The sequence below is a fragment of the Colius striatus genome, chromosome 1, assembly GCF_028858725.1.
Source record: "Colius striatus isolate bColStr4 chromosome 1, bColStr4.1.hap1, whole genome shotgun sequence".
In the NCBI taxonomy this organism is placed as follows: domain Eukaryota; kingdom Metazoa; phylum Chordata; class Aves; order Coliiformes; family Coliidae; genus Colius; species Colius striatus.
In genome coordinates, this window is record NC_084759.1 from 805,889 (window position 1) to 829,578 (window position 23,690).

The 23,690-nt window shown below is 60.4% G+C and overlaps 1 protein-coding gene across 1 annotated transcript in view; it reads right to left on the minus strand.

The window, feature by feature from the left end:
- Positions 1–23,690, minus strand: part of STIM1 (stromal interaction molecule 1) — a 120,166-nt gene that overhangs the window by 12,293 nt on the left and 84,183 nt on the right. The window contains 5 exon segments of the mRNA XM_061990052.1: positions 7,085–7,165; positions 12,319–12,554; positions 14,201–14,301; positions 15,699–15,866; positions 19,766–19,943. Coding sequence (XP_061846036.1) covers positions 7,085–7,165; positions 12,319–12,554; positions 14,201–14,301; positions 15,699–15,866; positions 19,766–19,943 — 764 coding nt within the window.

The window sequence follows — 23,690 nt, forward strand, 5'->3', positions numbered from 1 at the left end:
CCCCCAGCCTGCACACCCCCAACCTGCACAGCATCACCCTGCACAGCATCACCCTGCACACCCCCACCCTGCACAGCCTTGGCTTGTACAGCATCACCCCCCGGCCTGCACAGCCCCGGCCTGCACAGCATCACCCTGCACAGCATCACCCTGCACAGCATCACCCTGCACACCATCACCCTGCACACCCCTCACCCCCCAGCCTGCACAGCCCCGGCCTGCACAGCATCACCCTGCACAGCATCACCCTGCACACCCCTCACCCCCCAGCCTGCACAGCCCCGGCCTGCACAGCATCAGTCTGCACAGCATCACCCTGCACACCCCCACCCTGCACACCCCCACCCTGCACACCCCCAACCTGCACAGCCCCAGCCTGCACAGCCCCAGCCTGCACAGCATCACCCTGCACAGCTTCGGCCTGCACAGCATCACCCTGCACAGCCCCAACCTGCACAGCCCCGGCTTGTACACCCCCACCCTGCACAGCCCCAACCTGCACACCCCCACCCTGCACACCCCCACCCTGCACAGCCCTCACCCCCCGGCCTGCACAGCATCACCCTGCACAGCATCACCCTGCACAGCCCCAGCCTGCACAGCATCACCCTGCACACCCCTCACCCCCTGCCTGCACAGCCCCAGCCTGCACACCCTCAACCTGCACAGCATCAGTCTGCACAGCATCACCCTGCACAGCATCACCCTGCACACCCCCAACCTGCACAGCCTCGGCTTGTACACCCCTCACCCCCACCCTGCACAGCATCACCCTGCACACCCCTCACCCCCAGCCTGCACAGCCCCGGCCTGCACAGCATCACCCTGCACAGCATCACCCTGCACACCCCTCACCCCCAGCCTGCACAGCCCCGGCCTGCACAGCATCACCCTGCACAGCATCACCCTGCACAGCATCACCCTGCACAGCATCACCCTGCACACCATCACCCCCCAGCCTGCACAGCCCCGGCCTGCACAGCATCACCCTGCACAGCATCACCCTGCACACCCCTCACCCCCAGCCTGCACAGCCCCGGCCTGCACAGCATCACCCTGCACAGCATCACCCTGCACAGCATCACCCTGCACAGCCCTCACCCCCGGCCTGCACAGCATCACCCTGCACACCCCTCACCCCCAACCTGCACAGCCCCGGCCTGCACAGCATCACCCTGCACAGCATCACCCTGCACAGCCCTCACCCCCGGCCTGCACAGCATCACCCTGCACAGCCCTCACCCCCGGCCTGCACAGCATCACCCTGCACACCCCCACCCTGCACACCCCCACCCTGCACAGCCTCGGCTTGCACAGCATCACCCTGCACAGCCCTCACCCCCACCCTGCACAGCCCCGGCTTGTACAGCATCAGCCTGCACTCCCCTCACCCCCGGCCTGCACAGCCTCGGCCTGCACAGCATCACCCTGCACACCCCCACCCTGCACACCCCCACCCTGCACAGCCTCGGCTTGCACAGCATCACCCTGCACAGCCCTCACCCCCACCCTGCACAGCCCCGGCTTGTACAGCATCAGCCTGCACTCCCCTCACCCCCGGCCTGCACAGCCTCGGCCTGCACAGCATCACCCTGCACACCCCTCACCCCCCAGCCTGCACAGCCTCGGCCTGCACAGCATCACCCTGCACACCCCTCACCCCCCAGCCTGCACAGCCTCGGCCTGCACAGCATCACCCTGCACACCCCTCACCCCCCAGCCTGCACAGCCTCGGCCTGCACAGCATCACCCTGCACATCCCTCACCCCCAGCCTGCACAGCATCACCGTGCACACCCTGACCCTGCACACCCCTCACCCTGCACACCCCTCACCCTACACACCCCCACCATATACAGCCTCACCCTGCAGAGCCTCACCCTGCAACCCTCACCCTGCACACCCCTCACCCCAGCCCCTCAGCCTACACAGCCTCATGCTGCACACCCCCACCCTGCTCTCCCCTCACCCTGCACACTCTCACCCTGCACACTCTCACCCTGCACACCCCCACCCTGCACACCCCCACCCTGCACACCCTCACCCTGCACACCCTCACCCTGCACACCCCTCAGCCTGCACAGCCTCAGCCTGCACACCCCTCAGCCTGCACAGCCTCATGCTGCACACCCCTCAGCCTGCACAGCCTCACCCTGCACACCCTCACCCTGCACACTCTCACCCTGCACACTCCCACCCTGCACACCCCCACCCTGCACACCCTCACCCTGCACAGCCTCATGCTGCACACCCCCACCCTGCACACCCCCACCCTGCACACCCCCACCCTGCACAGCCTCACCCTGCACACCCCTCAGCCTGCACAGCCTCACCCTGCACACCCCCACCCTGCACAGCCTCACCCTGCACAGCCTCATGCTGCACACCCCCACCCTGCACACCCCCACCCTGCACAGCCTCACCCTGCACACCCCTCAGCCTGCTCCAGTGCACAAGCAGCGTTGAAGCTGGAGCCACCGCTGCACATGCCAGATGAATGCCCAGCCCGTGAGAAACAGCCAGTCCCGGTGCAGGGGCTTTCTGAACACCTTATCTGCATCCTGCCCCATGCAGGGGCTTCAACACCTTTCTCTGACCATCCTGCTCCAACAGGAGCTGGCTGCATCATTCACCCTCCCCTGTGTCCCGTCAGAGCTGCCCCCAGGCTCCCTTCAGAGCAGAGGTGAGGTCAGGACTTTCAGGGCATGGTTCATTTCATCCCAGCTCAGTCCAAACCCTTCAGACCTTTCCTGCCCTGGAAGTACCGTTTCCCTAAAAAAGGAGCCTCTGGTGATCAGTTCAGCTGGAGGCACCTAAAGGCAGCCGTGAGCTCTGCCCCGGAGCTCAGCTCTGCTCCTGCTCTGCTCCTGGAACTCAGCTCTGCTCCTGCTCTGCTCCCAGAGCCCAGCTCTGCTCCCAGAGCTCAGCTCTGCTCCTGCTCTGCTCCCAGAGCTCAGCTCTGCTCCTGCTCTGCTCCCAGAGCTCAGCTCTGCTCCTGCTCTGCTCCCAGAGCCCAGCTCTGCTCCCGCTCTGCTCCCAGAGCTCAGCTCTGCTCCTACTCTGCTCCTGGAACTCAGCTCTGCTCCTGCTCTGCTCCCAGAGCCCAGCTCTGCTCCCAGAGCTCAGCTCTGCTCCTGCTCTGCTCCCGGAGCTCAGCTCTGCTCCTGCTCTGCCCCCGGAGCTCAGCTCTGCTCCTGCTCTGCTCCCAGAGCTCAGCTCTGCTCCTGCTCTGCTCCCAGAGCTCAGCTCTGCTCCTGCTCTGCCCCCGGAGCTCAGCTCTGCTCCTACTCTGCTCCTGGAACTCAGCTCTGCTCCTGCTCTGCTCCCAGAGCTCAGCTCTGCTCCTACTCTGCTCCTGGAACTCAGCTCTGCTCCTGCTCTGCTCCCAGAGCTCAGCTCTGCTCTTGCTCTGCTCCTGGAACTCAGCTCTTCTGCTCCTGCTCCTCTTATGCTCCTGCTCTGCTCTTCCTCCATTCCCAGAGCTCAGCTCTGCTCCTGCTCCATTCTCAGAGCTCAGCTTTGCTCCTGCTCTGCTCCCAGGGCTCAGCTCTTCTCCTGCTCTGCTCCTGCTCCATTCTCAGAGCTCAGCTTTGCTCCTGCTCTGCTCCCAGGGCTCAGCTCTGCTCCTGCTCTGCTCCTGCTCCATTCTCAGGCCCATGTGATGCCTGGAGCAGGGAGCAGGAACGTGGGCCCTGCAGCAGGCCTGGGAAATGCAGCTCTTCATGGAATCATTTTCTTCCCTGAGAGGGGTGTGAGCCCTGTGCCAGGCTGCCCAGGGAGCTGGGGCAGTGCCCAGCCCTGGAGGGATCCCAAAGCCCTGGGGCTGAGGTGCTGAGGGCTGTGGCCCATGGTGGCTGTGGCAGGGTGAGGGCAGGGCTGGGACTCCATGATCTTTCAGGGCTTTTCCAACTGAAACAAGTCTGTGATTCTTTGCTTTAGGTTGTAAAAGACCCTTGAGATCACAGAGTCCAGGAAGGCTGCTCCATGGAGGCAAAGCCCCCCAGCCCCATTGCCTTTGGCAGGGCAGAGGGCTGGGACACGTGGGGCACCTGCAGTGACTCAGCTGGGTGGGCACAGGCTCTTGGCATCAGTGGGTGCCTGCAATCCCAGCCCAGAGCTGTATGCATGGACTGTGCCAGCCTGACACTGAACTCACTGCAAATTCATCTGGGTCCTCAGAGCCCAGCTGCACCATCTCCTCCCTCAGCAGCCAACCAGCAGCTCCTAAAGGTGACAATGACCTTCCTGGCCGTGCCTGTGAGGTGACAGGGAGCTCAGGCAGCTCCCTCTGCACCCTGCACTGCCTCTGCCTCGGCCCAGGGGCTGAGGGGGGTGAGGTTTGGAGGGCTGAGGGAAGTTCCTGCAGGGCTCTGTGGGGCTGCATCACCACCCAGCTGCACTTAACCCCCCAGCTACCTTCCCAGGCAAGATGTTCCTCCTTTGCAGGAGATAAGGTGTTCAGGATGTCAGAGGCATGAGGAAGAAATGTAAAGATGGGTTAAAAAGGTGAAGAGCTGAGGAAAGCTACGAAATGGAGTAGAAAGAGAGCTCCTTTGGGAATGGAAGAACCAGCCAACCCCTGCCATAAACACAGCTGGGGAACACCAGGCTGCTGCAGCCCCAGCCCAGGCCCTGCAGGGTCAGTGCTGGGACACTGGGCACAAGGGACAAACAGGAACCATTTGGGCAGCTCAGCTCTTGGCACATCCCAAGGCTGGTCACAGCTCCTCTCACGGGGTCCCACAGCTCAGCTTTGCTGCTTCTGTCTGTGCCACACTGAGCCTTCCCCTGGAGCTCCTCATGGGCAGCCTGGGCCAGGGCTCCCTCCCCTCAGCACCAAAGCACTTGCTCCTCCTGGGCCAGGGCACTTGCCTTGTCCTGCCACTGGCCCCCACACACCAAACACTGGCCCCAGCCTCCTGACACCCACCTGAAGGGGTCTGTGTTTGGCTTTTGTCCCTGGGGCTCCACTCCTCCAGCGTGACATTACAGCTCTCTGCTCTCCTGAATGCTCCACCCTGCCATCAGCCCAGACCCCTCCTTGCACAGCCAGGGCTGCCCCTGGCCTCCCACAGCCCCACCTCACCCCACACCCTGCCCATCTTTTACCAGGGTGAGCCCAAGAGCCTGTTCCTCAGCTGCAGGGAGCCCCCAGGCCCTGCCCAGCCCCAATCCCCCAAGGGTGGGCTCCAGCTGAGACCTGGAGGCTCGTGGTGTCCCTGGGGTGAGCCTGCCAGCCCCACAGCCTGGGCACACAGCCCCAGAGCCTGGGCACACAGCCCCACAGCAGGGGCACACAACCCCAGAGCCTGGGCACACAGCCCCACAGCCTGGGCACACAGCCCCAGAGCCTGGGCACACAGCCCCAGTGGGTCACTGCTCCAGGCACTGAGAGACCCTGAGGCAGGGAAGTGCCAGCAGCCCCTGGGATGGGTCAGGGTCAGCCTGGGCCAGCGACTCAGTGGCTGAGAGGGGGAGGAAGAGGAGGTGGGATGGGAAAGGGACCCGTGTCCCCTCCTCTTGACCCAGCCTGGAGCCTTCATCTCCACCTCTGGGGTAAACACAAGCAGCAACAATCCTGGTTGTGAGGGAAGGCAACATGGATTCACCAAGGGGAAATCCTGTCTGAGCAACCTGATGCCTTCTGAGAGTGCAGAACCAGCTGGGAGAGGAGGGGAGAGCAGCAGATGGCATCTGCCTTGGCTTCAGCAAGGCTTTGGACACTGTCTGCCACAACACCCTCATCAGAGAGCTCAGGCAGTGTGGCTGGATGAGTGGAGCTGAGGTGGATGGGGAGCTGCTGAGTGACAGAGCCCAGAGGCTGGGATCAATGGCACAGAGTGGAGCTGGAGGCCTGTGGCCAGTGCAGTTGCACAGGGATGGGTTCTGGGGCCAGTCTGGTTCAACATCTTCATCATTGACCTGGATGAGGGCACAGAGGGAGCCTCAGCAAGTTCCCTGCTGGCACCACACTGGGAGCACTGGCTGATTGCCCAGAGGCTGACTCTGTCAGGGCAGAGTCCTGCAGCTGGGGAGGAACAACCCCCTGCAGCAGCACAGGCTGGGGGTGAGCTGCTGGAGAGCAGCTCTGCAGAGACAGACCTGGCAGTGCTGGGTGATAATGAGCTCAGCAGGAGCCAGCAACGTGCCCTCGTGGGCAAGAAGCCAACGGCAGCCTGGGGGCAGCAAGAAGAGTGTGGGCAGCAGGGCCAGGGAGGTTCTTCTCCCTCTCTGCTCTGCCATATCTGCTGAGGCCTCATCTGGAGTCCTGTGTCCAGCTCTGGGCTGCCCAGCTCCAGAGGGACAGGGAAGTGCTGCAGAGAGGCCAGTGCAGGGACACCAAGATGATCAGGGCACTGGAGCATCTTCCTTGTGAGGAAAGGCTGCGGGACCTGGGGCTGTTCAGTCTGGAGAAGAGGAGACTTAGCTCAGGGACAGCTCATTAACAGTGACAAACATCTCCCTGGTGGGTGTCAGGAGCTTGGGGCAGCACTTGTTGTATCCAGCAACAGGACAAGGGGTGATGGGATGAGGCTGGAGCACAAACAGTTCCATTGAAACACGAGGACAAAGTGTTTCCCTGTGAGGGGAGGGAGCCCTGGCCCAGGCTGCCCAGGGAGGGTGTGCAGGCTCCTGCCTTGGAGCTCTTGGAGATCCCCCTGGACACGTTCCTGTGTGACCTGATCTAGGTGGGAGCTGCTCCTGCAGGGTTTGCACTGGATGAGCTCTGCAGGTCCCTTCCAGCCCCCCTGTGCTGTGACTCTGTGACTCCAGGTTCCCTGACAGAGTTCCCAGGGCTGGGTGTTGGATTCCATCAGCTTAGAAAGAGCTTTTCCAACCCAAACCGTTCTGTGACACCAAAACAGAGCCCCCAAAAGCAGAGCAGGAGTAACAGGGACCTGGGATTGATTCTTCTTCATCCCACCAGACTCTTCCTGGGGGTTAGTAAAGAGGCTGACGGCCCCGTGGGCAGAGCTACGCTCATTAGTCTGTGCCAGAAAGTGGGAAGGGTGGTGTTCAGAAGGGGTTTAGTCCAGGGGGGAAAAACAAAGGGCAGAGGCTAGGAAAACAGAAGAGAACCAAACCAGGGCATCTCCAGAGGGACTGATCCTCCGAGGACAGGGACGGGCGGGAGCTGAACCTGCGCCCCAAGAGCCAGGCTGCGTCTGGGCCCGGCGGGGGGGGAAGAGAGAGAGAGAGATGGGCTTTACTGGGGGTCACCGTGGGCTGCAGCACCCCCCACCCCTGGGGAGGGAGAGCTTCTGCTGGAGCAGCTTTTGCACACAGGGAGACAGAGAAACCACCCCCCTGCGAGGCTGCCTGGCCTCGGGACCCCGCGGTGATGCTGCGACAGCCTCCCCTGCACACGCCCCCAGCGTGGCACCAAGGAGCTGAGGCTTCATTCCCCAGGCCTCACACAGATTCCCCGTTCCTGAGGGGTGAGCTGGGGCTCTGCTGCAGCCAGCCCTCTCCTTCCCAGCCGCCTCCTGCCGTTGGGAGGGTTGTGTTGGAGCTGTGCAGGTCGGGTTCTAACGGCGACCGCCCGTCACGGGGACTGGCAGGAGACCAGCGTCCCTGGAGGCCTGAAGCTTGCCCTGTGCACATCCAACCCCACAAGCCTCCAGTGCCAACCCATGCCCTGCAAACACCCTGTTCCTGCCTCTACCCAGAGCTCTGCCCTGGCCCCTCCTGGCCCTGGGTCCCCCCAGACTCCCACAGCCTCTCCCTGCAGCCGCGAGGGATGGCAATGGCAGGGATGGGCATCTCCTGCTCCTTTTCCCCACCCTCTGACCAGTTAAACAGACTTTGGACTGGCTCACAGCCCCCTGGCAGGGAAGGAAACAGCCTGCCCTGAATGCAGGAGCTCAGCCACGGAGAGAGCAACGGGCACAGGGCGACCCCAGCTCAGTCCCTTCCTCTGAGGGATGTGGGGTCCTGGCAGCAGCATCATCCATCCACCCCCCCTGCAGCAGCCCCACTGCTCCCCAGGGCACCTGATGCCCTTTGTGTACCAAGAGTGACTGATAAAGAGGGTGAGGGTGCCCACCCCAGTGCCAGCAACACGGGGGCACTGGGCTGTGCTCCAGGAAACCTTCCAGAGCTGGCTGGAGACACCCAGCAGCCTGCTGCTCCCCACACAGCACAGTGAGAGCTGCAAGTCCAAAAGCCCTGCACCAGGAGAAGGTGTTTTCAAGCCCTTTCTGTAGCCAAAGGCATATCAGGACAATGTGTTTCGTTTTCCTCCCTCATTTTCTGTCTAGCCCATGGCTTGGGTGGTTTGGCTTTCGTAAATGCATCAGTTCAGTGAGTTGACCAGAACAGAGGAGCATCCACATGATCAGATGGGCACTGAGACAGCTCCAGAACAGAGGAGCATCCACATGATCAGATGGGCACTGAGACAGCTCCAGAACAGAGGAGCATCCACATGATCAGATGGGCACTGAGACAGCTCCAGAACAGAGGAGCATCCACGTGATCAGATGGGCACTGAGACAGCTCCAGAACAGAGGAGCATCCACATGATCAGATGGGCACTGAGACAGCTCCAGAACAGAGGAGCAGCCACATGATCAGATGGGCACTGAGACAGCTCCAGAACAGAGGAGCATCCATGTGGTCAGATGGGGACTGAGACAGCTCCAGAACAGAGGAGCATCCATGTGGTCAGATGGGCACTGAGACACCTCCAGAACAGAGGAGCATCCATGTGGTCAGATGGGCACTGAGACAGCTCCAGAACAGAGGAGCATCCACATGATCAGATGGGCACTGAGACAGCTCCAGAACAGAGGAGCATCCACATGATCAGATGGGCACTGAGACAGCTCCAGAACAGAGGAGCATCCATGTGATCAGATGGGCACTGAGACAGCTCCAGAACAGAGGAGCATCCACATGATCAGATGGGCACTGAGACAGCTCCAGAACAGAGGAGCATCCATGTGATCAGATGGGCACTGAGACAGCTCCAGAACAGAGGAGCATCCACATGATCAGATGGGCACTGAGACAGCTCCAGAACAGAGGAGTATCCATGTGATCAGATGGGCACTGAGACAGCTCCAGAACAGAGGAGCATCCACATGATCAGATGGGCACTGAGACAGCTCCAGAACAGAGGAGCATCCATGTGATCAGATGGGCACTGAGACAGCTCCAGAACAGAGGAGCATCCACATGATCAGATGGGCACTGAGACAGCTCCAGAACAGAGGAGCATCCACATGATCAGATGGGCACTGAGACAGCTCCAGAACAGAGGAGCATCCACATGATCAGATGGGCACTGAGACAGCTCCAGAACAGAGGAGCATCCACATGATCAGATGGGCACTGAGACAGCTCCAGAACAGAGGAGCATCCATGTGATCAGATGGGCACTGAGACAGCTCCAGAACAGAGGAGCATCCACATGATCAGATGGGCACTGAGACAGCTCCAGAACAGAGGAGCATCCACATGATCAGATGGGCACTGAGACACCTCCAGAACAGAGGAGCATCCATGTGATCAGATGGGCACTGAGACACCTCCAGAACAGAGGAGCATCCATGTGGTCAGATGGGCACTGAGACAGCTCCAGAACAGAGGAGCATCCACATGATCAGATGGGCACTGAGACAGCTCCAGAACAGAGGAGCATCCATGTGATCAGATGGGCACTGAGACAGCTCCAGAACAGAGGAGCATCCATGTGGTCAGATGGGCACTGAGACACCTCCAGAACAGAGGAGCATCCATGTGGTCAGATGGGCACTGAGACAGCTCCAGAACAGAGGAGCATCCACATGATCAGATGGGCACTGAGACAGCTCCAGAACAGAGGAGCATCCACATGATCAGATGGGCACTGAGACAGCTCCAGAACAGAGGAGCATCCATGTGATCAGATGGGCACTGAGACAGCTCCAGAACAGAGGAGCATCCACATGATCAGATGGGCACTGAGACAGCTCCAGAACAGAGGAGCATCCATGTGATCAGATGGGCACTGAGACAGCTCCAGAACAGAGGAGCATCCACATGATCAGATGGGCACTGAGACAGCTCCAGAACAGAGGAGTATCCATGTGATCAGATGGGCACTGAGACAGCTCCAGAACAGAGGAGCATCCACATGATCAGATGGGCACTGAGACAGCTCCAGAACAGAGGAGCATCCATGTGATCAGATGGGCACTGAGACAGCTCCAGAACAGAGGAGCATCCACATGATCAGATGGGCACTGAGACAGCTCCAGAACAGAGGAGCATCCACATGATCAGATGGGCACTGAGACAGCTCCAGAACAGAGGAGCATCCACATGATCAGATGGGCACTGAGACAGCTCCAGAACAGAGGAGCATCCACATGATCAGATGGGCACTGAGACACCTCCAGAACAGAGGAGCATCCACATGATCAGATGGGCACTGAGACAGCTCCAGAACAGAGGAGCATCCATGTGGTCAGATGGGCACTGAGACACCTCCAGAACAGAGGAGCATCCACATGATCAGATGGGCACTGAGACAGCTCCAGAACAGAGGAGCATCCATGTGGTCAGATGGGGACTGAGACAGCTCCAGAACAGAGGAGCATCCATGTGGTCAGATGGGCACTGAGACACCTCCAGAACAGAGGAGCATCCATGTGGTCAGATGGGGACTGAGACAGCTCCAGAACAGAGGAGCATCCACATGATCAGATGGGCACTGAGACAGCTCCAGAACAGAGGAGCATCCACATGATCAGATGGGCACTGAGACAGCTCCAGAACAGAGGAGCATCCATGTGGTCAGATGGGGACTGAGACAGCTCCAGAACAGAGGAGCATCCACATGATCAGATGGGCACTGAGACAGCTCCAGAACAGAGGAGCATCCACATGATCAGATGGGCACTGAGACAGCTCCAGAACAGAGGAGCATCCATGTGGTCAGATGGGCACTGAGACACCTCCAGAACAGAGGAGCATCCACATGATCAGATGGGCACTGAGACAGCTCCAGAACAGAGGAGCATCCATGTGGTCAGATGGGCACTGAGACAGCTCCAGAACAGAGGAGCATCCATGTGATCAGATGGGCACTGAGACACCTCCAGAACAGAGGAGCATCCATGTGGTCAGATGGGCACTGAGACAGCTCCAGAACAGAGGAGCATCCATGTGATCAGATGGGCACTGAGACAGCTCCAGAACAGAGGAGCATCCATGTGGTCAGATGGGCACTGAGACACCTCCAGAACAGAGGAGCATCCACATGATCAGATGGGCACTGAGACAGCTCCAGAACAGAGGAGCATCCATGTGGTCAGATGGGCACTGAGACAGCTCCAGAACAGAGGAGCATCCATGTGGTCAGATGGGGACTGAGACAGCTCCAGAACAGAGGAGCATCCACATGATCAGATGGGCACTGAGACAGCTCCAGAACAGAGGAGCATCCACATGATCAGATGGGCACTGAGACAGCTCCAGAACAGAGGAGCATCCATGTGGTCAGATGGGCACTGAGACACCTCCAGAACAGAGGAGCATCCATGTGGTCAGATGGGGACTGAGACAGCTCCAGAACAGAGGAGCATCCACATGATCAGATGGGCACTGAGACACCTCCAGAACAGAGGAGCATCCACATGATCAGATGGGCACTGAGACAGCTCCAGAACAGAGGAGCATCCACATGATCAGATGGGCACTGAGACAGCTCCAGAACAGAGGAGCATCCACATGATCAGATGGGCACTGAGACACCTCCAGAACAGAGGAGCATCCATGTGGTCAGATGGGCACTGAGACAGCTCCAGAACAGAGGAGCATCCATGTGGTCAGATGGGCACTGAGACACCTCCAGAACAGAGGAGCATCCACATGATCAGATGGGCACTGAGACACCTCCAGAACAGAGGAGCATCCACATGATCAGATGGGCACTGAGACAGCTCCAGAACAGAGGAGCATCCATGTGATCAGATGGGCACTGAGACACCTCCAGAACAGAGGAGCATCCATGTGGTCAGATGGGCACTGAGACACCTCCAGAACAGAGGAGCATCCATGTGATCAGATGGGCACTGAGACAGCTCCAGAACAGAGGAGCATCCATGTGATCAGATGGGCACTGAGACAGCTCCAGACACTCAGCCTCTGCTGGGTTTAACATGCTCTGAGCAGCCCCAGCAGCGGTGCCTGGCACTGGGGGCCATCCCTGACCCTCCAGGACACCCCATTTCCTCGTGCTCATCCTGAGCCCCCCCTGCTGCCTCCCAGCACGTGGGGAACCCGCTCTGGGCCCCACATCCCCGTCCCCAGCAGCCTGGGGAGCACCTACACTGGATGGACACGGGAGACACGAGCTCCTCGTCCAGGTCGTCCACGTCGTCTGTCATGATGAAGTGCGAGGGGTTGTGCCTGGAGCTGCCCATCCAGCCGGGGTCGATGTTGAGGGCCGAGGCCAGGCTGTGCATGCCGGGGTTGTTGACGATCTGGAAGCCGCAGAGCAGCTCGATCTGCTGCCAGCGATGCAGCCGCTCCCGCAGCGCCGCCGTCACCTCGCTCAGCGCCTGCCTGCGCGACACGGGCACAACGGGCAGCGCGGGGCTGGCACCCAGGCTGCCCCAGCCACGCCTGCAGCCTCAGCCTGAGCCCTGCACCGGCCTCACTGCTCTGCCAGCCACGAGCCGCCCCCAGGCACCGCTGCTTTCCCTCCCCAGCCCCGCCGACGCTCCCAGAGCTCTGCCCACAAACCAGCCCCAGGGACAGACAACGAGGAGAGAGGAGAGTGTGTGACGAGGTGAAGAGGCCCAGGGTCTGCAGCCCTGTGCTGCCCACTGCAGTTGGCACAAGGCAGCCAGGCTCCATTTCCAGCCACGGGCTGCAAGCCCCACTCAGCCCAGGGCTGATCTGTTCCTCGCCCAGGCCAGCAGCTCCCGTCCTTTGCACAGCCGTGGCGATGGCAGCAGAAGGCACATCTGTTCCCCACCAACTGCAGCTGCATCTCATTCCTTGCATGACATCTGCACCATAAACCAGAAGGGACCAGGGCCCAGCCCAGAGCTGCTGGCAAATCACAGCCAAGAGAGTGGCCTCGTTCATGCTGCCCACACACAGCAGCCCCTAAGCCAAGCTGCTCCACAGGTCTCCCTCTGTCTTGCCTGAGTGCTTGGTGGCCTTGGCCAAGAGCATACCAGAGAGTGCTGACACTTCAGGGGCATGGAAGGGGCTGGAGTGGGGCCAGAGCCGGGCACTGAGCTGGGGAAGGGGCTGGAGCACAAGGGGCTGAGGGAATGGGGGTGTTGAGGCTGGAGAAGAGGAGCCTGAGGGGACACAGCAGCACTCTCTGACACTCCCTCACAGCAGCCTGTGCCTGGGGAGGTTGGTCTCTGCTCCTGAGCTCCAAGTGACAGGACAAGAGGGAAGGGGCTGGAGTTGCCCCAGGGGAGGTTGAGGTTGGAGGGTCAGTCTCTGCTCCTGAGCTCCAAAACAAGAGGGAAGGGGCTGGAGTTGGAGCAAGAGGGCTGAAGGAGCAAGAGCCTGGAGACAGAGGCTGCAGGGTGAGGCTGGGGAAGGGGCTGGAGCACAAGGGGCTGAGGGAATGGGGGTGTTGAGGCTGGAGAAGAGGAGCCTGAGGGGACACAGCAGCACTCTCTGACACTCCCTCACAGCAGCCTGTGGCCAGGAGCCTCAGCCTCTGCTCCCCAGTAACAAGAGGGAAGGGGCTGGAGTTGCCCCAGGGGTGTTGAGGCTGGAGCTGAGGCAGAACTGTGTCCCTGAGAGGGGTGTCAGCCCTGTGCCAGGCTGCCCAGGGAGCTGGGGCAGTGCCCAGCCCTGGGGGGATCCCAAAGCCCTGGGGTGAGGTGCTGAGGGCTGTGGCTCAGTGCTGGCTGTGGCAGGGTGAGCTCAGGGCTGGGCTCCAGCAGCTCCAGGGGCTTCTCCAGCCCAAGGGATCCTGTGATTCTATGAAGCATCCAGGGATAATCACTTAACAACATGCAGCCTCCTGAATGCCTTTAATTGCTGTGCATGACTGTGCTCTCTGGTTTCACACAACTAAAATGGAAAGGTCCTTGACTCCAAGGAGCAGCCCAGCCCCAGCTAAAGCCAGCAGAACAAAAGGAGACCCAGAGCACCTGCAGGGGCAGCAGGACCCGTGTGAGCAGCAGAGGGGTGAGAGGGGCAGCAGCGTGCTGGGAAGGGATTCAGCAGATACTCACTTTGCAGTTAAGATTTTATGGTCAACATCATCCAGGGACGAGCTGTGAGCCACATGAAATGTTCCAAACAGGGTGTTTCTCTTCTTTTTAATTTTTTCAGCCTGAAACATCAACAGAGGAGGGTGAGAGGAGGGTGAGAGGAGGGTGTCAGGAGGGTGTCAGGAGGGTGACAGGAGGGTGTCAGGAGGGTGAGAGGAGGGTGAGAGGAGGGTGTCAGGAGGGTGAGAGGAGGGTGTCAGGAGGGTGACAGGAGGGTGTCAGGAGGGTGAGAGGAGGGTGAGAGGAGGGTGTCAGGAGGGTGAGAGGAGGGTGTCAGGAGGGTGAGAGGAGGGTGAGAGGAGGGTGTCAGGAGGGTGAGAGGAGGGTGTCAGGAGGGTGAGAGGAGGGTGTCAGGAGGGTGAGAAGAGGGTGAGAGGAGGGTGACAGGAGGGTGACAGGAGGGTGACAGGAGGGTGACAGGAAGGTGACCTCGTGCTCCTGCAGGACCCCAACACCCCGGATGGGCTCAGACAGAAATAGTCCCAGCAGCTGCTTGCAAATGGTGTGAATCAGGTTTGGGTGCACAATGTTTTTCTTCCCAGCACGCTGGGGGAGGAATTTGCCAGCAGGCAGGCAGCAGGTTTGAGGGGATTCATCCTCCCTCTTGGCCCTTCTGGTTTCCTGAGGCTCAGAGGGAGCTGAACACCCAGCCAGTGGCTTTGTCCTCCCAGTGAGTGACCTGGCAGAGGAACACCCGTGCCCTGGGGTTGCTGCTTTGGGCAGGTGTTCTGGTTTGGGGGTTGTTTTTGCCTTCCCTTTGTGGCATGGTGTGTGCTCAGACCCAAAGCCTGCACACACAGCTCTGTGTGTGTCTGTGTCCCCACTTCAGACTTGCAGAACACAACCCCAAGAGCTGGGTGTGAGAACTGACGCCAGCAACGAGGAAACCAGGGAGATGTGAGACACCCCCAGTCAAGATGTGTTCAGGCAGACAGCTTCTGTGCTGCCAGCACCGAGTGCTGCACGTGGCCACAGCCACACAGGCGTGCTCAGCAGCTTCCCTGCAGCTCCTGGCTTTCACAGAGGGTTTGAAGCAACCGGGAATGCAGCAGCGGATTCATCGCTGCAGGTCACACGCACGTGGCAGCAACTGTGCTGCCTGTGCAGGCAAATCACCCACAGCAGGGGCTTGTGCCTCATGGGGGCCAGACCTCCTGCTTCCCTGAGCACCCACAGCGTGGCAGTTCCTACCCTGCACCTTCCTGGGGCTGCAGCTGACTGCGGAGATGCAACGGGGAGCCCAGATGGGCCTTGCCGAGCCCTCCGAGGCCACTGCTCAGCCCCTGTTACACCTCCAGAATGTCAGAGCTGCACTGTGCAAACATGCACGGTGAAGGCATGAACATGGGCATGCAGGAGCTGCAGAGGAGCCAGCTCTGTGGGCTCCATTCCCCCCAAACACCCTCGTCTCCCCGTGGCTGTGAGGGCAGGACAGGGACACGGGGGCTGCGGTTCTCACCCCTTCCTTGGCCACCAGCAGCTGCTTCTCGGCATTCTGCTTCTTGATGTTGTAGTACTGCACCTCCACCTCGTGGGTCAGCTGCAGCCACTTCTGCAGGGCCTCAGGAGCAGCCCAGCTGCAGTGGGACTCCAGCTCCTTCTCGGCGTTCTTCAGCGCCATCCGGACCTGGGGGAGCGGCCGGGGGGGAGTTGCAGCGGCAGCAGGGGCAGCCCAGGCTCCCACGGGCACAGCCCCAGCAGCCCCCTGCCCCAAAGGCACCACAGAGGCACACAAAAGGGCTTCAGGCAGCTCAGTCTGACTCCTGACACGAGGCAAAGTCATGAGGAGGAGAGGTGGCATCCTGGCACTGGGGGCAAGCAAGAGAGAGCGGCGAAGCAGAGCAGCGACAGCAGGGCTGCTGCAGGAGCACAACACCCAACACCCGGCTTCCCAAGGGGAGATCCTGCCCCTGGGCTCTGCCCCAGCTGGGGAGGCCACATCTGCAGTGCTGGGGCCAGGGCTGGGCTGCCCAGCTGCAGAGAGACAGGGAAGTGCTGCAGAGAGGCCAGTGCAGGGCTGCCAAGGTGCTGAGGGGCTGCAGCATGTGTGTGAGGAGGAAAGGCTGCAGCCCTGGGGCTGCTCAGCCTGGGGAACAGAAGCCTGAGCTCAGGGGCACCTCAGCAACACTCACAAGCACCTAAAGGCTCCTGCAAGGTGCTGAAAGGCTCAGGAGCAAGTGCTTTGGTGCTGAGGGGAGGGAGCCCTGGCCCAGGCTGCCCAGGGAGGGTGTGGAGGCTCCTTCTCTGAGGTTCCCAACCCCAGCTGGACACGTTCCTGTGCCCCCTGAGCCAGGGGCAGCTGCTGGAGCAGGGGCTGGGGTGCAGCAGCTCTGCAGGGCCCTGCCAGCCCCAGCACTGGGGGATCCTGTGACCCCTTCCTCAGAAATTGCCAGCCACCACCACACTCTCCTGCCTCAGCTCTGGGGAGGGCAAGCAGAGCATTCCTGCCCCACTGACCTGCTCTGCCCTTCCATACCAGCTCCTCACAGCACCACAAGCTGCAGCTGAACCCTCCTGAGCTGCTGCACAAGTTAGAAGAGAAGGAGACCTTAGCTAAGGGTACTCAGGGTGTGCTTGTAGCCTCCAGCAACCTCTGCAAAGTTTGCTGCCTGCCTGGGGGTCTGCAGAGCCCACAGACCCTCCTCCCCAGGCAGAGCTGCTGCCAGCAGCCTGCAGGCAGTTGCCTTCCCTGGCTGCAGCTCCTGAGCCAAGCAGAGGGAGCTTGTCAGGAGACAACTTTCACACTGGAGCAAGATGACAGAAATATTTAGACACAAAACATGTGCTGCCTGGCCAGGAAAAGAAAGAACATGCCTGGAACTGGTGGCTTTGTGGGGGACTCTCCCTCCATCCCAGCTCAGTCTCCCCCACACACCATCGCTCTGGTCTCCACACTGCCAGGGCAGAGATGGAGCCATTCCAGAACTAGGAGAAAGTGGGTGACAAAAGCAAGCTGAGGACTCCAGAGCCTTACATAAAGGTATTTAGTGCCAGGGACCATCAACACCTCTGTTCCATTACACATGGTGTGAGGAGACTCTCATCAGCCTGAAGCCTGACAGAGCCCTGCAGGGACCTGAGCAACCGCGGGATGGCAACTGCAGCTCACAACTGCTGCAGTGCAACAGGGGGGATGGACATCAGCTGGACACAGAAAGCTCCACCTAAACACAAGGAGCAAGTGCTTTGGTGCTGAGGGGAGGGAGCCCTGGCCCAGGCTGCCCAGGGAGGGTGTGGAGGCTCCTTCTCAAGGTTCCCAACCCCATCAGGACACGTTCCTGTGCCCCCTGAGCCAGAGGCAGCTGCTGGAGCAGGGGCTGGGGCTGCAGCAGCTCTGCAGGGCTCTGCCAGCCCCAGCACTGGGGGGTCTGTGGTGGGCTGACTGCAGTTCATCCACAGCACCTGGAAGCTCAGGGTACACATGGTTACACACTGTGTGACACACCTCCTTGCAGTTCAAACACAAACCAGCCCCAGGCACCTTCAAGAGCTTTCAGTGCCCCAGGATGCCCAGGCCAGCAACACCGAGCTGCTCCTCACTCATCACTGGGATGGTGCCTGGATGATGTCTATCCCATTTGCCCTTCCAGTTCTGTAGGGCCTTGGTGTAAGCCCCTCTGGGCACAGCCTGAGGAGAAGCAACCCTTTGTGAGGCTGCTCAGACTTGGGCCTTGTCCCTGGATGTGGCACTGAGCTCAGCCCTGTCTCACCAAGCCAGGCACCAGGGTACACACACACACTCTGAAACCCTGTCCTTTGCCCCAGAGGCTGCTGCCACAGTCCAGGAGGCACCTCACAGAGGAGGGCAACTACTGAGGGAGTTTAGATTGAGGATGGGGAGCAATTCCTTCCCCAAAAGGGTCTGTCCAGCCCTGTGCCAGGCTGCCCAGGGAGCTGGGGGAGAGCCCAGCCCTGGAGGATCCCAAAGCCCTGGTGCTGAGGGCTCAGTGGTGGCTGTGGCAGTGCTGGGGGAACACTGGGGCTCCAGGAGCTTCAGGGGCTTTCCCATCTCAGTCACTCTGGGATCCTGTGAAGGTCTTGCTGGAATATTCCCCAAGCATCTCTTCAAACCAGATGTGTCTGTGGTGAGTGGGGGTGACTGGTTAATGTCATCTGTGTCCACAGCTGGCTGGGATGGTGATTGTGTTATTGGCACACAGTGTGGTCAGGAGGGTCAAACCAGTACTCACCCTGGCACTGCATCCCTCCTGAAGGCCTCTGAGAAACAACACAGTGGTTACATCACCCCTGGTGTCCTGAGCTGCTGGGCAGGGGTAATGTGGAGGGGCAGTGGGAGGGGAGACACCCTGACTGCTCCAACAGCCAGGAGGTGCAGGGGCTCAGGCTTACAAGAGGAAGGCTGCACATCCTCATGGGCCACAGCACAGCCTGAGTGAGCTCCTGTGGGAGTGAGCACTGACGCCCCAGTGCCTGCCCTGGAACAGAGCTCCGTGTGGAGGGGCTGGCTGGGGGCACGGTGCTGCACCAGCAGAGCAGAGGTGCTGACAGGGCACCTGTGGGTTCCAGGAGGAAGGAACTGTGCTGTTTGCTTGCTGTTTGCATGCCCAGACTCTGCTGCCCTGTGCTTCCCTCGTGGCCCAGGACAGAAACATTTGACTCTGTCTGGTTTCCTTCCCCATCCTCTGTGGTGGCATCAGATCCTGGGCACAGCCTGGGTGAGGGATACACTGATGGCCTCACAGCACTCAGCTCCTGCAGTCCTGCCAGTTGGAGTCTGATGTGAATTGTCTCTCAGCTGCAACAGGAGGCAGCAACTGGCACTGTGGCTTTGCACCTCCCTTGTCTGGGCAGTTTGGAGGTGAAGCCCCCAGGCTCTGCTCTTTGCCCTCCTGCTGCTGGCAGGTGCCACGAGCAAGGTCCTCGATTCCCATCACTTCCCTCTGCCTTTTGGTTCAGGTCTCAGGGTTGTGAGGGGGAGGAATGGGAGAGCTTTTTCTGACCTGGGGCAAAGGGTTTTCCCCGTGCTCCACATATCCCTGAGGACAGACTCAGGCCATGCCACAGGGCATCTCTGCCAGCAGCAGCGTTCCACACACCGTCCTGCTGGGGCTGTGCTCTCCTGCTGCTCTAAACTGCAATGCCCCAGAGAACTGCAGGACAGCTCCAACCTTGTGCCAGACTGCAATCTGGTGCTGAGTTTGCTTGCAAGGAAGTTTCCCTTCATCCATCTGCCTGACTCAGGGGAGATGGCACAAGCACTCACCCAGAGAGGAAAGAAAAGAAAGGGCTTATGGCTGGGAGTGGGAAGCCATCAGAGGGGTGCAGCTGCAAGGCAGGCTCAAGAGGGCAAGCTGGGGTGGCGTGAGTGGCAGCCCCTGGCTCCAGCTGCACGTGCAGAGCCCCTGCCCTGGGCTGCTGGCAGCGTGGGGCACGGGACACTGGAGCCTCTGCCCCAGCCGAGGAGCGTGGCGGCACCGGCACCACGGGGCTCTCCCGGGAGAAGGAGGGTGAGGAGCTGCCCACAGCTCTGGGGGCAGGTCCCAGGGGAGGGCACCCAGCCCTTACCTGCTCCAGCTCCTGCTCGGCGTACTTCTGCCTGCTGAGCTCGTTCTCCGTGCCCTCGCGCAGCTCGCGCAGCCGGTGCGCCTCCTGCTTGGCCATGCTGATCTCATCCTGCAGCTTCTTCTCCAGGTGCACCTTCTCCACCTCCACAGAGCGATGCTCCTCCTGAGCCTTCTGCAGCCTGCAACACGCCCAGCCCTGGTGCTCAGTGTGCCCCCAGCTGCAGGAGCACACGGGGCACGGGCACCGAGCCGGCCACAGCGGCGCCAACCCCATCCTGCGCCCCCTGTGCTGCTGCCAGCTGGGAGCTGTGACTGCAAAGCCCAGCACGTTCACCATGCCCAGGGAGAAACTGCAACTGCCAGCAGCTCCCTGACTGGAGGCTGTGGCCAGGAGGGGGCTGGTCCCTGATCCAGAGCTACAAGTGACAGAAGAGGAAAGGGGCTGGAGCTGCCCCAGGGGAGGCTGAGGCTGGAGCTGAGGCAGAACTGTTTCCCTGAGAGGGGTGTCAGCCCCTGTGCCAGGCTGCCCAGGGAGCTGGGGCAGTGCCCAGCCCTGGAGGGATCCCAAAGCCCTGGGGTGAGGTGCTGAGGGCTGTGGCTCAGTGCTGGCTGTGGCAGGGGGAGCTCAGGGCTGGGCTCCAGCAGCTCCAGGGGCTTCTCCAGCCCAAAGGATTCTCTGCTCCTACAGCTCTGGCAAAGGCTGAACTGTGGGTACACACACAGCACTGACAGAAACATCTGGGGCTCTGTTTTCCTTGCTCTCCTTTCCCAAAGCACCTCACACAAGTGGCAGCATCATGGACAACCAGCTCTGTCCTTGCTGGAGGAGCTCAGCTGGCTCAGCACTTGCACCCCCTGTCCCTTCAGCCTGGCCTCTCAAGGGCAGAAGGGACTTGGCAACACCTTTGCTGGCCACACAGTCTTTCTGCTGAGGCTGCAGGTGGATCCTGAGGAATGGGGATGGCAGCAGAGCCATGGGAGGTGATCAGATGGGAACCAGCCCCTGATCATGGCCAGTGTGGGCAGCTTCATCTGCATCTACCAGGGAGGAGCTGGGGCAGAACTGTTTCCCTGAGAGGGGTGTGAGCCCCTGTGCCAGGCTGCCCAGGGAGCTGGGGCAGTGCCCAGCCCTGGAGGGACCCCAAAGCCCTGGGGTGAGGTGCTGAGGGCTGTGGCTCAGTGCTGGCTGTGGCAGGGTGAGCTCAGGGTGAGCTCCAGCAGCTCCAGGGGCTTCTCCAACTCAAGTGGTTCAGTGACTGTTTGCAGGGAGGGGACAGAGCTCAGGGCTCCATCCTTGCCTTTGGGGTCAATGGGCAAGCTGTGGGCTGCCCCAGCCACAGACCCCTGTTCCCCAGGCTCCTGCCTGCACAGGGATGGCCACAGCTGGGTGGGACTGGGCTCCCTCCAGCCCTGACCTTGGCTCTCTCCTTGGAACAGGCTCATTTTCAATTTACAGCTCTGCTGAGACACTCAAGTGTTTTCCTTCCCAGCTTAAAGCCTCTTGCCAAGACATTCCATGCCTGTAGATAAGCCCAGGCTCTCTGCCCCGGGCATCAGTGCTGCAGCTCTTCCATACTAGGCCTGCAAGGACACCAAACCCCCAAAATATCTCTGTTTAAAGCAGAAACTGCTCTGTGACGCAGCAGAGGGAAGGAGCTTACGCTGAAGATCATTCTCAAAGGCTCTCCAGCACTCCCTTCTCCCTCCCTGCCACTTGCTGACAGCAGAACCCACATCTGCTGGGGCTGCTCATGGGCACAGCCATGGCTTGTCTGTGCACTGCCTTTCACACCCAGCTGCTTCAGCCACACTGGTGTCATCTGCACTGGGCTCCTGCAGAGCTGCGCTTGCACCGAGGGCAGGGAGGTCAGAGCCTGCACGAGGCAGAGCAGATCTCCAGTGCAACCTCATGCTCTGCAGCAGGGCTCTTCACACAGCCTCCAGCCCTCAGCTGCATGTGCCAGGGCAGGAACTCGCCCTGATGGTCCCTACACGGGCTGGAAGGTGTCACCACCGAAGGATGCTCTCACAGCGTGGCTTTGCTATCGATCCCCCTCTGAGCTCTCCCAGAGCCTATCAGAGCTGTCACTGGCAGTGCTGGCAGCTGCTGGACAGCCTGAAAGGCACCACAAGGCTTCCAGAGGTCTGCTCAGCACTGAGGCTCAAGCAGGCAGGAGAGGGGCTTCCCCCAGCTCTGTTAAGGAAGGTGCAGAGCACAGCTCCAGCACAGGTCCCTGGGTGCTGCTGGCAGCTCTGTGCTGCTTCTGCACTGGCTCAGGACCACAGCTGAGCCTCAAGGATGAAGCAGCAAAGGTGTGTTTCCCCCCTTCAGAGGAGAATCACAGCAACCCTCTGCCACAGGGCCCCTGGAGGGCCAGGAGTTCACTTCTCCAGCTCCTGCCCTGTGCCCTGTGCCCAGGACAAACGCTCCCTGTGCCCGTCCTGCAACCCCAGCACAGGCTGCTCTGCCTCAAGACTCTGTGCTTACTGGGGGGGGTTTAGTGTTTCTTCCTATCTGGCTTTAGAGCATTAGGTGAACTTCTCAGGCTCATCTCCTTGTTTACAGGGCTCTGCAGCACATGCCAAGGTCGTTCCCAACGTGCACACCCACAGCAGCTGCTGTCTGCACCTCTGCAGCGAGCTGCTCTGCCACGACAGCCAGCACACAGCTCCCAGCCTGGACAGCCCAGGCCATGGACATGGGAAGGGATTGCTCTGGGCTGTGTCCAACCTGTCGTGTCCAATGAAACCTGTGGGTTAGAGCTGCTTCTCTGGTGGGCAGAGGGAAAGGTCCTTTACCTCTAGGCCAAAATCCCCCCCACATTGCTGCCAGGGGAAGGTGCCCAGCCTGGGCATCACCTTGGTACCCTCTCAGGTGTTTGTCCCCCACACAGACACCCACTGGTGTGGTGGCAGTTGAATAAAGCCTTTAGAGCAATGCTCAGCTGTGGGACAGCTCTCTGAAGGCTCTCACGTAGGCAAGAGATCAGGCTGCAGCCTTGTGGGTACAGCCCACAGCTCCCTGAACTCTTGGCAGAAGTGTCCCCAGCAGGGTGACATCCTCAGGCTCCTGGTCCTTGCACAGGTTGCTCATCACCCCATCCCATGAGCAGCCAGCAAGCCCTGGGGCCAGGCTCTGCTGCCAGAGGAACCACTGGGAACGTGGCCACCAGCTTCTGTGGCAGCCAAATTAAACCTGATCCTCCAAAATGACACATAAAGGCTGATGAAAAACAGGTACAGCCCAAGACCATCAGCCTGTGCTATTTGCTGAAGCTGCCCTCCACAGCCTCACTGCCCCAGCCCCCACTGGTTTGGCACCACAAGTCTGGGCTGCTCTTTCCTCTCCTAGAAGGCTCCAGCGTGCACAGAGGCTCCTGGGCAGCCTGGCCCTGCTCACTGGTTTTACTGGAAGCCTTGCAGCACTCTCTGTGAGCAGAGGTCACATCCCTGAAGCTTCAGCATTTTGCCCAAGTGCCTCCAGCTCAGACACTCACATTTCATACCCAAAGCTGACTCTTTCCAGGCAGCCCTCCTGGGTTTTGGTGGCCTCACACAGGCTCCACGTGCAGCTCCTGGGGCTGCTCCCACTGCTCCCACACACTTCTTCCCTGAGCACAACCTGAGCAGCCTGGGTGGTGAATTCTGAGTGAGCTGACACCCCATCAAAGGGCTCCTCTGGCTACAGATGGGCATTGTCACTGCAGGGAGTGGGGGTCCTGACAGACTGGGAACAGAACCCACTGGCCCTTCCACTGCTCCCATGTCACTGCAGGCAGCAAAGACAGAGGAAGAACACACACAGCAGGGAGAGTGACCACTGCTCAGCAAACTAAAAGGAGTCAAGTCTGGCCAGAAAAGCCTCCCAGCATCAGCAGTGACCAGAGCAGGAACTGCTCACAGAGGGGCTGTGGCTGCCCCAGCCC